Raw genomic sequence first — 16,726 nt, forward strand, 5'->3', positions numbered from 1 at the left:
ATTTGCCCAAAAACTAAATATAAAATGAATAGTATAATTGTATCAATGTAAATTGTGGTTACTATACTAATTTTGTAAATTTACATAATTATACATTAATTATTTAGGTTATTTTAAAGTAAAATTGTGTAAATTTTACACATTTTTCTATTATATATATATATATATATATGTGAGTTTCTTATAAATTATTCAAAAAAAAAAAAAAAAAAAAGGTCAAGAAAAAGAAGAAGCTCCAAAAATAAAAATCCCCTCACATCCATGACAGAGAGCGTGTCCTCCACAAGTTGACCTCACAACCACCTACTTTTCAATCCCCAAATATACATTTCACCGACCCTCCCTCACAAACAGAACTTCATTCAGAGTCAGAGCAGGAGGAAAGTTCCAGAGACCAAAAGAAAAAGATATAGACAAGACAGACCCACTTCCACTTCCATTTCCATTTCCATTTCAATGGCTTCGATTCTAAGCACGGTAGGTGCCACGTTGTCTTACAACAAACCACCCACGGAGGGCCTCAAGCAAAGCACAAGAGGAGGGACCCACTTCAAATCCTTGTCTTTCGGTGGTGTCAATGTGAAGCCTAGGCGCGTGGCGGTGGTGGTGAGAGCGGAGAGTCAGGGTATAAACCCAGAGATAAGGAAGAGCGAAGACAAAGTGGTGGACGCTGTTGTGGTCACTGAGCTCTCTAAGCCACTCACTGCTTATTGCAGGTAAACCCCATTTTTTTTTTTTTTTTGTATTCTATAGATTCTTGATTTCTTAGAATATGCATCATCACCTTTTGAGTTTGGGAAAAGTGTAATGATTTTAATTTTTAGACCAGAATTCATTTGTCTGACCCACACAAATTTTCCCATTGTTAAGTTGATGTCCAACTTATTTATGGTCTTAGCTAGTTCTGAAACAGTGGGATTACAAGTGGTAGATAGTACTTGATAAAGGGTCAAATTTGGTAGAGCAAAGTTAACTTGTAGAAATTCATGAATTGTTAGTTAGGGTAGCTGGTCCAATTTGCTGGTTTGTCATAAATTGATTAAATTCAATACAACCGTGTGGTTTAATTCAATTGGGAACATAATTTACAGTCTTACAGAGCTGTACCTGAAAGCAACTGTGTGATTTATTTATATTTTTGGGGTGGGAGTTTTGTGTGATGCTTATTGGTGTAGAGAGGCAAGGTGTTGAATGCAGTGGTAAGGGAGTTTTTTTCCGGTAGATATGAAGTCTGAGAAGTAGGTGAAGGTGAAATTGCCTTATTGATGTGGGATTAATTGATATTGAAGAGATGGGATTTGAATGGCCACAAAATGGCTTGTTGATTCATAGCTGAGAATTTCAAGTTTGGGGCTCAGTAGCAAACTTTTTTTGAGTCTGGGGATTAGCGGCTTTTCTCTCTTAAACATAGATTTTTAATTAGATTTGTGAGAAATGTTTGTGAAAATTTTGATTTTATGCAGAAAAAAATATATGATTTTTGTGTGAAAGAATTGTGGTTTGTTTGTATGCGAAAGTGAATGACAGATGAGAGGTTGCTAACAGATTTTTGTGTGAAAAAATTGTGATTTGTTTGAATTCGAAAGAGGAATCTGATACAGAAGATGCTGAAATCCGGAAAATTGTGGATGGATAAATAATTTAATGGGTCCGGTTAATGTATGCCTTAGGGCATATATTAACAATCAATTTTAGGAAACTTTTTATGGGAAATTAAAAAAACTGTCAAATCAGTTAGTTACTTTTTCATTTTTCCGTAAAAAGTTTCTTAAAATAGTTTACTAATATATGCCCTTAGGGCACACGTTAGTAAATGGAAGAAGAGTAGGGGTTTTAGTTAGCATGTAGTTCTGACATCAGACATAAAGTTTTATTTATTTATTTTTACTTCTTCATTGATTGCAGTCTGTTTAGATTTGAAATATGTTTAGTAATAAATTTGAGAAGTTTGGAACTATTCAGAAACAGCAACATTAAGATCTCACGCTGATGCTTTAAGCTGCTTTCAAAGATGAGTCTTTTTTTGTTTTTTTTTGTTTTGGGGGGGGGGGGGGGGGGGGGGGGTTGTTGGGTTGGGGTGGTGAAATATTGAAATTAAAAAAATAAAGATAATCTTTTGTTGCACTTCTTAGTTGTGGCGGATTTAGGGTCATTAGTGCTTTTTGTTTTTTGGATTTCACTGGTGATGCATAACACTAGCTTAATTATTGGAATGCCGGATTTGGGTGAGATACTGGTTTTATAAACAGGCCGGACTTTATATGGTGGAAAACCCGCCACAGGATTGACTGACTGCAATAGGCAGCACATTCTAGTCTTCTTTTCTTATTTCTATAGATCTTTTGAACTTTAATTTTAAGATTTTTGTTTACTCCACTAGTACTCTAGCAATTTTATTTTTTATTTTGTTTTTCTTCTTCTTCTCTTTTTTTTTTTGGGGGGGGGGGGGGTGGTGTTGGTATGGATTGTCATTTTGCTGTTCTTAACTTCCACAATTATATTGAGCTAACAATGGCAGAATGAAAAGGAGGGCAGAGAAAATATAAGCCTATGTAAGTATATTAGCAAGTATATTAGCAACACTGAATGAATTACAAAGAGTAGTGGCTCATAAATATAGAGCTGTACAATAAGCTTAGGCTTTTGACACCAAAACCGTTCTAACGAATCCCAAAAGTTTGGAATCAGTTACACTTAATTATGCCCGTGATTCAAGGTGCTTTTAGCAGAAAATATCTCATTGAGAAAGCTTCAGATATCCAAGATGTGCAGAACGATGAACAGGGAAGAAAATGAGCTGACTTGTACACGTGTGTTATCAAAATGGTGTCATCAGATTTAGTGAGTAAATGCCCTTCAAAACGACGCCACTCAGCTTAAGGGAATAAACTCTAATTTATCCAAAACGTCACTGTTTGTATTAAAATATATGCTGCCGTTTTGTAGCTGACCTGGAATATAGCCGTTAGAAGCATCTGTTCTTCTATCAAATAACCTAATAAAAAATATTATCATGTTCAAAAAGATATCACAATGGCACATCATTCTCTTTATATAACTTGGTTTATGATGCAGCAACACTAATTTTATAACATTCTTCATAGGAAATTCAAAATCTGATCATGTTATCAGACCACAAACAACTTAGATAGCTTGATAGGCAAATAGTGCAATAAATTTTTATTAACATGTAGAGCACCATTCTCAGGGTAAAGAATGCAACAAATTATATTAACATCATAACATGTAGCAGCATTCCTTGAGAACTTGTTCAATGTTATGTCTGCATATTAGCCAAAGTATCCAAACTTTCAAGTATTTGTTGTCTTGTTTCTTGCAGGTGTTGGAGGTCAGGGACTTTCCCTTTGTGTGATGGAAGCCATGTCAAGCACAACAAAGCTACTGGGGACAATGTTGGACCACTGCTCTTGAAGAAGCAGTAAAAGTAATCATGATGCCTTTTATCTTTGTAGATTATCTGTCATGTTGAACTTGAAAGTTGAAAATTATAAACAGGCGTCTGATAAATGGTTTTTATCATACTTTATTGAGCTCTTTTGCGTGTTATTGATTAACAAGAAATATTGTCACATAACCATCATAGAGGTCGGGTCGGATAGATTATTTATGAATAATTGCTAAAACCTTGTTGGATGACCCGTGATCGTGCTAGATTAGCCTTGATTGTCCCTGGTATCCGCTTGGAAAGCATGCCCATAGTCATAAACTAGGAGTGCCTTGGGACTTTGGATGAGCTTTACCAATAAAAGCATTGTAGAAAAAGAGCGGAAAAGGCACTCTCTTTTTGGTGTGGGATTTGCCAAAATAAACCGAAAAGTTGGTTTTTATTTTGGGCTTGCCAAACCCGCGTATAAGTTTGTTGTTGGACAAATTACAACCTCATGGGCCATCACATTAATTGTTGTTAGCCCAAAACAGTACATTCCTGCTGCTATGACTATGAGTTTGCTTGTCAAACATTCAACCAAAGGATAGCCCATAATTCATACTTTGAAGTTAACAGTTTAATTCTACGAGAATAACTATACTCCGTTCGAGTTATTTCTTCCTGTCACCACTCTCCTTCACTGTGCAACTGATTTTCTGCGAAAATGGTTTTCATTGATCATCCAGCTGATGAGGAAGCTAAACATGGGCCTTTCTTGTTATAACTTATAATTGTAAGTCTGAACGATAATTCATGCGAGTTATATAAAATGTCTTACTTATGGAATGAAGGAAGGTTAAAATGTGTAGAATTTCTAAGTAGTGTGTTGAAGTTTGAGAATGATTTGTGTCAATTAAACAGGTCCGGGTGGAATCAATGAGACCAGTATGTAAGCAACTAATAAGAACCTTAGTACTAATTAAGAGAGAACATAAAGTACAGTACATAAATTCTACTTCTTTTGTCCCCTCTCAGAGTAACCATGAAAACCCAAAAACTACTGAGGTGAAGGGCCCCGCTAGCTTCCTCAAAAGAGCTCTATGGGTCCTTCAACATTATAAGCATATTGTCTTTACTTGCTTTATGAAAGGGCGAACGAACGTGTAAATCATTCTCACAATTGGTTGTTGACGACAATAAGTTATTCTTTGAAGCCGAATTAAAAAAAGAAAAAAAAAAGCGGTGTTTAAAACAAGACACTTTAATAATATCATTGGATGCTACTTGGTAAAGTAAAAAGCTTTCTTGATTATTGGATGCCAGAGGAGAATATTAAGAACCCATTATGATTAAGCTAAGTGAGTAGTGACCAATTACTAAATAATTCAAAAGCTAGGAAAGAAAAGTGATGAAACGTGTTTTATTATCATCCTACACAATTTTCTTAATATACGCACTCATTATTCCAAAGCCAGATAGGTGGACTTGGAATAATGAATATTTCTTGGTCACGGACTCATTGGATTTATTTGATTGAAAACCATGACAATTGACTTTGGTTAAAATGAAATCAAAACCGAACTGGGGGCAAGTTAGAAAAACTTTGTGAATGGGGATGTGTTTGGTTTTCCATTTCCCTTTGACTTTGGTTCACACTAGATGGATAAGGAGGGTACAATAGATAGTGAAGGCTCCATTATGGAAGGGTTGAAGCAAAGACTTGGGTTGTTTAAATGTTTCACAATGGCACTCATTCTGCATCTTAACTCTTTAGTAGATAATTAGGTATGATCATCATAACTTGCCTCATTGATTTCACAAAAGCAAAATACCCATGGTCCCCATATGCCCGTTAAGGCCTTTTAGCCACTGATTTCACAGTTGGCCACCGTCTAAGAAAAAATAATAGTGATTATTCTCTAACGTTTAAATGGAGGTTAAAAAGGGATGTACTAGGTTTTTTTTTTAAGCCTTTGAAATGTATTAAAATAGGTAAGTTTTATCATTGTGTAATGAATGAGTACCAACTTCTCAGTAGATTATTGTTATTTGTTAGTGATGAATCAGTTAATTCTATGGGTGACGTTGGCAACAAATATTTGCAAAAATGTAATAAAAAAAAAACATTAGTATGTTGATATTAATTAAGGGGAATAAGTTGTTGTTGTTGTTGTTTTTTTTTTTTTTTTTTTAATTTTTAAATTTTTTTTTTATATATAATAATTAGCTAGTGTGAACTTTGACAATAACGTAGAATTTTCCTTTTTACTAAGTTTGATGGCACGTTATTTATTTTTATTTATTTTTGGGTAAAAGGGATTAAAAATAGAGAGACTACACAAGCAAGAACTCAATAGGGCAGCGCCTACTGACATACAGACCAGCCAAGTCATGGCTTAGAAAAGGAAGAAGCTCCACAGGGGGATAGTAAAAAAAAAACAAAAATCTTCATTCTCAGCTGCACCCTTTCCAGCAAGAAGGTCAGCGCATCTATTAGCCTCACGGTAGCAATGACTGAAACGAATCTGCTGGACCTGAGAAGCCAGCTGCATGCAATCATCTAGGAGGGGGGAGATAAAAGGATTAGTCTGATTGGTTTTTTGCAGAATGTCTATAATGGCTTTTGCATCCATCTCCACTTGAATGGCATGGAAGTTTTTGTCCACACATATGGTGAGTCCATCCCTTAAAGCCCATAGCTTCGCTTCAAAACTCGAAATTACACTAATCCTTCTTGAAAATCCTACCACCCAATTACCGGTGTCATCTCTGATCACACCTCCTCCACTAGCTAATCCCGGGTTAACCTAAGCAGCACACCAATAATAATCACCAGCTTGACTAATTATATGGGCTGCCAAATTTGGGTTGGGGTTGCTATTTTGGAAAACCACCTTGTTCCTTTGTTTCCATATCATCCAAATGGCAAAAAGAAAAACTAAATTTCATGGAGGTTGGCTATGACAACTTGCTTGATCATTCATTGCATTAGAGTATTATGAGTGATTATTATTATTGATGGCACATTATGTGGTCACAGTTGTATTTTTGATGTGGTCACAGTTGTATTATGAGTGATTATTATTATTATCATTGATGGCACATTATGAGTGATTATTATTATTTTTTTGATGGGTATTATGAGTAATTATTATGCTAAATATTTTTTGTTGTGATAATTATGTGGTCACAGTTGTAACTTCAAATGAGATTATGCATAGTATATTATTATTGAAACTAGTCTATAACTTGGTGCATATGCATGGGTACAATTTAAAACATTTACAACTATAAACACATCTTAGGTTAAGTTTTTGGGGCTAAATCAAATTTCACTCCTAGCTATTTTGGTGATTGGAAAATACTTAATCTCATTAAACTAACGCAAAAACCTTAAATTCAAATGAATAGAAAATTGTAGCATTAAAAAAAAAAAGAACTTTTAACTACATGCGTTGATTGAGGCTGGTGTTAATACATCCGTATAACATTATGAATTATATCATGAATGTGCTAACCAAATACATTAACATGGTGTTTGACCGGTTAAAAATCTAACGTTCAAGGGTCAATTGTTTAAATAAATAAAAAGTTCAAGGACTATATTTGAAATGTGAGACGTCCAGAAAGGTATATTAATAATTCAAACAATAGTAATTCTAAACCATAAAAATAGAAAATTAAAAAAATAACAAAATTTAAAGAAGTATTTTTTTCTATATATAAAAAAAAAATGCACCTTCAAATTTGAGGATATCTAAAGGTCCACTGATTGCAACATGTGTTTACATCTCTCTACACATTTACCATCATTCCTATCTAGCTTTTAGATATTTAACCTGAATATGGGATTCCCAAAGTATTTTTTCAAAGTTTCCTAAATCAATTTGGAGAAGTGCAAATATTAGATATTTGTAATTCACTAATTCTTGCCTTACCTATCTAGCTTAGCCTTCAGTTTAGTTGGGATGAATCCAAAAAGAAAAGAAAAGAAAAGAAATGCATTTGTTGAAAAATTCATCAAATCAGTTGAGTTGCCTAATTTTGAAAGTTAATGGCTTGTTTGGAAGTTTAGAAAGGGAGGAGAGTAGAGGGGAGAAGAGTAGTGGGGAGGAGAGTATAGGGGAATAGTTCCCCTCCACTTTGTTTGGATGTTTTTAAAATTAGTAAGGGGGAAGGGAGTAATTAGCCCTTCCCCTTGTTTGGATGTTTTAAAAATTAGGATGGAGAGGAGAGGAAATGATTAAAATAGACAAATTTACCCCTATTTGAAAATGGACTTGCAATATTAGTCTATTATTAATTTAGAAAGGGTAAATTAGGAAATTTACCTAGTCAATAATTTATCTACTCTACTCTCCCTTCAAATCTCTCCAATTTGGGGGAATTAAAAATGAGGGGTTAGAGGTGGTTGAAACCCCTCCAAACTCCTCCCCCTCCTTCCTTAAAAAACTTCCAAACAAGGTAATTGAATTACTCTCCCTCTCTCTACTCTACTCCCCCTCTTTTTTTAAACTTCCAAACAAGCCATAAGTTCCCTACTTGGAAGAAACTTAAACCATGTCCTTAAAAAAGCGCCTAATCTAAGAGCATCCGTAGCAACCGTTGTAAATATTATGCCATTTTGCCATGTCAAAAGCCTACTTTATTATTTTACCACATCATTTTATAATATCTCATTTATCAGATGTTCTATATTTTTACCACTTCATTTAAATATTATTTTTTAATTCTTTTTAATTCTTATTTCATCATTTCTTTATTATTTGTTCTAACGGTAACATTTCAAACAATACTCTTAATTCTTTTTTTTTTTGGTAGAAACCAGCCAGCCTGGGCTTCAAACAATACTCTTAATTTTTTTTTTTAGAAACTGGCCAGCCTGGGCTTCAAACAATACTCTTAATTTTTTTTTTTATAGAAACCGGCCAGCCTGGGCTTCAAACAATACTCTTAATTCTTTTTTTTTTTTTAGAAACCAGCCAGCCTGGGCTTTATTGAAAGAACCTCAATGGGCATCAAATGAAACTAGAGGCGCAATGTCAGCTGGGATGTAATCCAGCCACACCTGCTGCCCTGTACAAAGTTTGGCCTATTGTGAGCATCAGCCACAGTATTACATGCATGACAAAATTTTGAAAACTGAAAATACTCTTAATTCAACTATCATATTTTTAACTCAAATACTTAGAACCTGTCATATCCAATAACTCAAATAACTCATATCCAATAACATTTTAACTCAAATACTTAGAACCTGTCATATCCAATAACTCAAATAACTCATATCCAATAACATTAACTCACACAAATAACTCATATCTAATAACATTAACTCACACAAAAAACTTACACAAATAACTCATATCCAATAACATTAACTCACACAAAACCCATTGAATTAAACATACTTGAGCTTGCCACTTCCTTGATGACAAATAGTACTTAAATTTAACAAAACAAAACAATTGGCTAATACTAAACTTAACATAACAAAACAACATAGCCAATGAGTTTTAATGGTAGCTTCATAAAAACAAAATGAAACAAATAAACCAAATCAAAAGTTTTAATGGCAACTCCATAAAGAAAAGGAGACAAATAAACAAAACCAAAAGTTTTCATGACTCTCCTTGTAATTGCCATAAATGTTCAACGAGATTCATTTGGAGTTGAGAATGAACTTCTCGATCCCTAATGCATTGATGAACTTGAATGAATTCCGTAAATTCATTTGTTGGCTCACGTGACATTGGTGTACATGAAATCTCATCAATTTGTTCATAATCTAAGTCCACTGCTTTAGCTTCATCTCGCTCATCTTCAATAATCATGTTATGAAGAATTATGCACGCTTTCATAATGTCTTGTAGTGTTTCATGATAGAAAAACCGTGCAGGTTCACGTACAATAGCAAATCATGCTTGAAGCACTCCAAATGCACGCTTTACATCCTTCCTATATGCCTCCTGAGCTTTTGCAAATAATTTTCTTTTTGCTCCTAGTGGCCTTGGGATTGTCTTCACAAATGTTGACCATTGTGGATATATGCCATCAGCAAGATAGTATCCCATTGTGTAATCATCACCATTAATTGAGTAATTAACTGCAGGAGCACGTCCTTGTGCAAGCTCAGAAAATACATAAGACCGCTCCAACACGTTAATATCATTGTTTGACCCAGGTAACCCAAAAAATGAGTGCCATATCCAAAGATTATATGAAGCCACTGCTTCCAAAACAATACTTGGCTCACGAATATGACCACAATACATCCCTTTCCATGCAGTTGGACAATTTTTCCATTTCCAATGCATGCAATCAATACTTCCCAACATGCCTGGAAATCCACGGTTTTGGCCATGGGCTAACAATCTAGCGATGTCTTCATTGTTTGGTGACCTCAAGTATTCCTCTGAAAAAATAGCAACCACTGCTGCAACAAATTTTTTCAAACTAGTTATTGCAGTGGTTTCTGCTATTCTCACATATTTATCCATAAAATCAGCGGCTACTCCATAAGCAAGCATCCTAAGTGCAGCGGTCATCTTTTGAAAGGGAGATAGACCAAGCTTTTTGGCATCATTTCTTTTTTGGGTAAAGTAAGGTTCATGAGCTTCTACCCTAGATAAGATTCGGAGAAAAAGAGAACGTCTCATTCGAAATCTCCTTCGAAATAAGTTGGGAGGATATACAGGTTCTTTGGCAAAGTAGTCATCATAAAGCCTTCTATGGCCTGCCAAATGATTGCGTTCGATATACCGACAATGCTTACGTTGTGGTGTCGAACCCGTGAGAAGTTTTATAATTATCTCATCTTCATCTGAGTCATCATCAAGCAATTTACGAAAAAAAGAACGACCCATGGAGATAAACTATAAGAAAACATTAGAAAGCAATTATCAATATAGATGCCATTATCATAATATGAAATGAAATCAATAACTTTAAAAGAAGGTTTGATTGCAATATCTTATAAAAGAAGGATAAGCACATAACATTTTCAATGGACAGGAAGTGTACTGCATGGACAGTAATCAGTTGGCTATCTCTAAAGGATAAGATAATCAATATCTCCTACAAACAATTTATGTGGTTAGAGCTCTTGGTTTGGTAATTAGCTACCTTGTATTGTTGGTTGTTTTATATAATGAAAGATACTACCACTAGAAAAGAAAGAAAAAAGAATCTACACATCATCATCGATCATAAGTCATCACATGTGTCACTACTTGAACTATCTTTTACTTCTTTATAAATATTGGGAAAAGAATTGACATTTAACTTTTAATTTTGATAATTTTTTTCTCCCAATTCATGCCATTCATATACATATTCATTAAGCTCTCTCTCTCTCTCTCTCTCTCTCTCTCTCTATATATATATATATATATATAGAGAGAGAGAGAGAGAGAGAGAGAGATAGAAACAAAAACAAAAAGATTAAGTAGTCCTACTTTTTGTGAATTAGAGAAAAATTATAATAATTTGGACGGAAAAAGAAGACAACATAAATAGGGGAGAAAAAGGTTTTATTCAAATGTTGATCATATTTTTGGTATTGGAGGAGAGGATTGTTTAAAAATAAAGAGTAGGAAAAAAAAAAGGGAATTCATACAGACACTGTGAAACAATTCCAGCTTAAAGCCAATAGGCTATGAATATGAGTACATGGAGACAATTCAAAGAGCTCAAGCTTATGTAAACACAAACTCTATTGTCCAACCACTAATTCTAATATTTCATCTACAAGTAAGCAGACGATTCAGAGAATTCATACATGTGACATTGTGTCCTAACATGAGAATAGAACTAGTTGATCATGTAATAAAAAAAACTATACCAAATAATTTGTCAACACCCACCACCAATTTGTGTAAAATCTATTTTCTTTTGACAGTAATCATCAAGGAGAAAATCTCTTATGTATGGCAAGTTAATCCACCACCACAGCACTGCTATTACATAATTTTTTTTTTCTCTCACATTAGTAATATAAATTATCAAACCAACATTCAATACAGGACACTTCAAATGCATCAAGGAAAAAGTCTTAGTAAACATGTCATAACACATGCAGTCTAGGAATAGCACAAGGAAGAAATCAAATGCAAAACATAAAACACTATTCAAAGTAAATAGAGTTTAAGAAAAAGGGGTCAGAGAGAAATCATTTCTTATGACATCTACAAGCCTTAAAGCTTTCATAGTTTGATGGTATTGACATCATCCTCACTACCTATACAACTTACCAATTGAGAATCAAAAAACCATAAACTAATAATAATAAGTCAATAGCAGAAATTCCATGGCAAATACTCAAACCATAACAAAATGGAATTAGGCACACCTACTACAGAAAAAAAATAAATTCTTTGCCAAGATATGCCAACCTACACAAATGGGGTAGAACAACCAAATAACAAGATCTGCAAAAGCTGGAGAGTTGTACAGGTTTTTTTGTAATATAAATTCAAACATAGAAAATACACGACATTTTATATAAGCTAAAATGTTAGGATTACTTACATGACAGTAGCCTACTAGAATCTACAACAAAATCATATAATAAAAGAGTCAAGACCTTTTGCTAAGGTCATAAAATACATATCAAGGCCTAAAGTCAGCTACACCCAAAAAATGCCACAAAATACATATCACAGCCTAGAATTAGTTACTACCAAAATAAGGTTGAAACAAGACATCACCAACATCATCAACCCAACGAATGACTTGATCTTTGTTTTGCAAGGATTTTCTTTTTGAGTCCATCATAAAAAGCTTTTTGGTCTTCGTTCATGCCACTTGTGTCTAGCATCATAATTCTTTCATTCTCTTTCAACTCTTGCAAGCGAACCTTTTCCGCTTTGATACGTACTCTCTCTTTTTCGGCTACACAACCTTCTTCAAGAACTTTCATTTTATTTTTCAAATATTCCGTTGCAATATCTTTCCCATCATCTTTTCTCTTTCGATTAGCCTTTTCAGCTTTTCTACCTATTGGCCTCTCGAAATCCATAATGCCATCAACCCCCCCTCCTTGATCTATTAAATTTGGAGTTTGAGGCATTTCTTTTCTTGAATCTCCCCTAGGCATAGTAGATGCCCACTTTGGATAATCCTTCAAGATTAGCCAACAATGTTCAAATTGAAAAACGGAACCGTGAATTTCTTTAAACAATTCCTTTGCTTTCTCAATCTAAAAAAAATTAAATAAATATAACATAATTAGTTTCTTCAAACAATTCATTTGTGTTGTAAGCCTAAAAAAATTAAAGACCATTGCAAAATTTATACCTTGTCATGAGCTGTGGTTCCACTTTCATTCTTTGCTTTAATTTTAGCTAAGGACCCAACAAATTTAACTATTTCCCTATTAATTGTTCCTCATCGGGTTGTTAGGGATGCAACACTATGTGTAGAATCAGTCTTGTGGTCCATAAAGTATTTCGCAACTTTGCCATAAAATGTTGTTTTATGTTGCTCATTACCATACACAGGATCGACACTGGTATTGAGCCATGCTGCTACAAGCAGCTTGTCTTCCTCAGCACTGAAGTTGACACTACGTGCTTGTTTTTTCTTAAAAGTGGCAACTTCATCATTCAGTGAGAATCTTCGACTAATAGGGGACTACTTTCAGATACATCGAAAATTTCATCCTCAAGATTAATATTCCCCTGTACAAGATCAGTGAATGATGAATAATTCCTTGAGTCCATGATCTAAATAGATATGGAGACTGCTTGTTCTGGTTTGTTAATTACAACAAAATATATCATTACTAAACTTTGTCAATGTATCTCTCTAGCAAATTTCCCAAACTCAAAATGTGAGCCCTCATCAAACACATGCACATGTGAGAGACGACCCCCCCGCGCCCCCCCCCCCCCCCCCCCCCCCAAAAATACGTGAGGCATGGATTTACACAGACACTTGTGAATCCACGCCTCACTCTTTAAGGAAGGTGATCATTATGACTGCCTATGTGACTAAGTCACCACATGGGTTAATATCATATTTTATTTTGACCAAGGCAAAAGCATCATTTTTAATGTTGAATTATTTTCATTAAGTTGGTTGACTATCTCAAAAAATACTTTTGCCTAATATTAACATGAAGTAATTCCCACAGCATATAATAAGAAATTCTTGTTTTGACTTGTCCTAGCCGGAGCAACAGAGAAGATTGTCGGATAGAGTAATTCCCACAGCCTAATATTTTCATTTGTTTTGTTTTGTTTTTAAGAATAAGTAGACTATATTAAGGTTAAAGACAAGAGCAACAGAGAAGATTGTCGGATAGATTAATTTAGGCAGAACAATTCATAACACAGCAAACAGCACATATGAACAGAATATAGAGAGAATCAAAACTAGACATTGAAATACCGAGAGAATCACAGAGAAGATAGAGAAATTACCTGTACGGTGAATCGATGAAATAGTATCGCCCAAACAGAGTAAGACCAGTGAGCTATTCCTGTCGTGATTCTCGTGCACAGATTTCACCAGGGCCTCTTTCACGAAACCGGAAGTCCACTCACAAAGTTCTTGCACCAAGAATTGATTCAAAGAGCCTACTCTCTGATGAGACGAAAGGGCTCGGTCAGTTCATCGGGATATAGAACAGAGAGGAGAGACCCACAACCCAAAGGCCTACGCCCACGCCGATCACAATTAGAAAATAAAACCAGACCCACAACCAGACCCACAATCGGAAATCACAACCACAACCTAGACCCACAACCAGACCGACGCCGATAGAATAGAGAGGACAGAGCGAATAAAAGGGGAAAAAAAAACAGAGAGGAGAGAACCACAACCCAAAGGCCTACGCCCACGCCGATCACAATCGGAACATAAAACCAGACCCATAACCTGACCCACAATCGGAAATCACAACCACAACCTAGACCCACAACCACGCCAATAGAACAGAGAGGACAGAGCGAACAAAAGGGAAAAAAAAAAAACCGGTGAAGGATATAGATCAGTGATGGTAGAAACGAAATTGATGGTGGCTCATATTCATGAACGGGAAGACAATAGAGCAACGGGGAAGAGGGAAGAAGAAAGAGAATGGGAGAGTGGAGATGGAGATGGAGGCGGTGAGCTGAAGGAGAAATGAAAGAGATATGAGGGTTGAAAGAGAAATAAAAAATTAATAAACCAATATACCACAGCGTACCGTACAGTTGTATATTTGTGATTTTACTGTAGCAAGTTGAAAAAAATTTAACACTTACAACATTTGATAAATGGGCTCAAACTGGGTTTGGTGTGGGATATGTGCCAAATATTTAGCATTTGGCACATATCCCACATCTACTGTGGGTGCTCTAAAGATATATATATATATATATATATATTTTTTTTTTTTTTGAGAAAGAAGTCTAAAGATATTTGATTAATATGTGAAATACAAATTTGATAAATTTTACACATTTGAAAGCATGGTTGTTTGATCATTAACCATTATAATCATATAACAGAGAAAGAACAAAAGCATTGTTCTCTGAATCCAAATGAAATAAAAAAGAAAAATATTGAAGCGGAAGAGAGATTTCAGAAAATTACCAAGAAGGAAACGGATGGTAAAGCTAATTGTGGTTACAAAAGAATGAAGAGAAAAATATTAGTGAGTCACGTTGAGTAAAAAATCCCCAAAGCCTAATAAGATCTTATTGGGTTCAATGAATTGACACAATATAGATTAGATAATTTCAAGGTTCATTAACCTTAATCTTCTTAACTTTTGTACTCAATAATTCACTTAGATGGATGTTTATGACGTGATCCTACATTTGACACAAAAATTAAGAAATAATTTAGAACACATAGCGCAAATTAGACTTTAATTGTAGAATTTAATTAAATTTCAATTTGAAATCTAATTGGATTTTCTCTCAGTTTTGCTTTTATATATATATATATATATATATATATGGATCATGCTATTCGTTAGCATTTCCCTTATGTTTATATATACAAGGAGTCCTCCCAATCCTTCTTTGGCCCAAAAGAAGGCCACTTGGGTGTGGACCACTACTCATTCTATTAAGGCTTCCCTATAAGCAATCATTTATGTCTATTTGGAAACAGTTTATTTAATTTTTTTTCCTTGAAATTGTGTTAAAATATACTTGTACTTTAAAAAGAACAAGGTTTTAAAAAGTTATAAATAAAAACTAAAAGACAAAAAACTAATTTATAAATTAGTCCCAAACACATACAAAATATTTGATGATCAAGGGATCACCACGACTTAGAATGATGGTCCACAAAGCCGACCTAACAATCATGTCATAGCAAGTTCAGCACCCACTCAGCCTACATGTAACGACCCAAGGAAAAGCGCTAGCCACATCTGCGCTATACCTCAAAAGGACTAGTCACAATTGAGGCTCCTTGTAGTTGTTAATAAAGCCCAGTTCAACCCAGTAAATACCCGATGTGGGACTCATCACACACCCCACACACATTACACAATCAATCAAATTGGGGCATCACACTACACTTTCTCCATCAACCTCCCTACCCCCTCCCTCGGCTCTTCTTGGAAATGGATTTGGAAAACCACCACTCTTCTGAGGATTCAAACCTTCCTCTGGCTAGCTGCGCACAACAAACTTCCCACTCGAATGGTCCTGCGAGCCAAACAAATTATTTAGAATGATGAGTGCCCTCTTTGTCACTCCGACGTGGAAACCTCCCTGCGAAGGCAACCATTGTGCAAACCTACTAACTAAGGAAGGAATAAACTCCCCCATAGAATTTATTGTATACCCCTCCCCCCCTTCCTATATTTTGTACTAGCTTATGGCTGACTCTTGGGGTATTGTTTACCCTAGACATTGTACTTTGCCTTAATCTTTAATGAAATTTCCGGTTTACCAAAAAAGAAAAGAAAAGAGTCAATCCACAGTCGAAAAGATGCTTTGAATAGCTCGTCCCACACCCTACTTGGATCACATAGGCTTCCTAAGGAAGCCGTTATCTCCCTTACATTAATTACATCTACATGTTGACAATCTCATTCCATTAAGGAAAATACTAACCAGTGCCCTTAGGGTACTGGTTAAGAATCTAATTAAAAAAAGTTTTTATAGGAAAAGAAAAGAAAAACAATTAATGTTTTGACAGTTTTTTTCATTTTCTATAAAAGTGATGTCAAAACTTTCGTAAAATAGATTTTTAACCAGTGCCCTAAGGACACTCGTTAGCATGACCCTTCTATTAAATATGAGGAATCTATTAAATAGGAAATGCTAACAAATACCCTTAAAGTATTGGTTAATAATTCATTTAAAAAAAAGTTTTTGGGAAGAAAAAAAA

At 34.8% G+C, this 16,726-nt stretch overlaps 2 protein-coding genes and 1 non-coding gene across 3 annotated transcripts; 1 reads left to right on the forward strand and 2 right to left on the reverse strand.

Annotated features, from left to right (window-relative positions):
• Positions 1–254: 254 nt before the first annotated feature.
• On the forward strand, positions 255–3,551 carry LOC126709300 (CDGSH iron-sulfur domain-containing protein NEET). Its single transcript, XM_050409488.1, has 2 exons — positions 255–716; positions 3,341–3,551. Exons 1-2 carry the CDS (start codon positions 457–459, stop codon positions 3,441–3,443), a joined length of 363 nt encoding a protein of 120 aa, XP_050265445.1. The 5' UTR covers positions 255–456; the 3' UTR covers positions 3,444–3,551.
• A 5,755-nt stretch (positions 3,552–9,306) lies between these two features.
• Positions 9,307–12,407, reverse strand: LOC126710256 (uncharacterized). Its single transcript, XM_050410638.1, has 2 exons — positions 12,246–12,407; positions 9,307–10,263 (listed from the first exon to the last, which is right to left on the reverse strand). Exons 1-2 carry the CDS (start codon positions 12,405–12,407, stop codon positions 9,307–9,309), a joined length of 1,119 nt encoding a protein of 372 aa, XP_050266595.1.
• Positions 11,544–11,629, reverse strand: LOC126710668 (small nucleolar RNA snoR116). The gene has a single exon (XR_007649724.1). It is a non-coding gene; the product is annotated as a small nucleolar RNA snoR116 (small nucleolar RNA).
• Positions 12,408–16,726: the final 4,319 nt, after the last annotated feature.

The sequence above is a fragment of the Quercus robur genome, chromosome 12, assembly GCF_932294415.1.
Source record: "Quercus robur chromosome 12, dhQueRobu3.1, whole genome shotgun sequence".
Classification (NCBI taxonomy): domain Eukaryota; kingdom Viridiplantae; phylum Streptophyta; class Magnoliopsida; order Fagales; family Fagaceae; genus Quercus; species Quercus robur.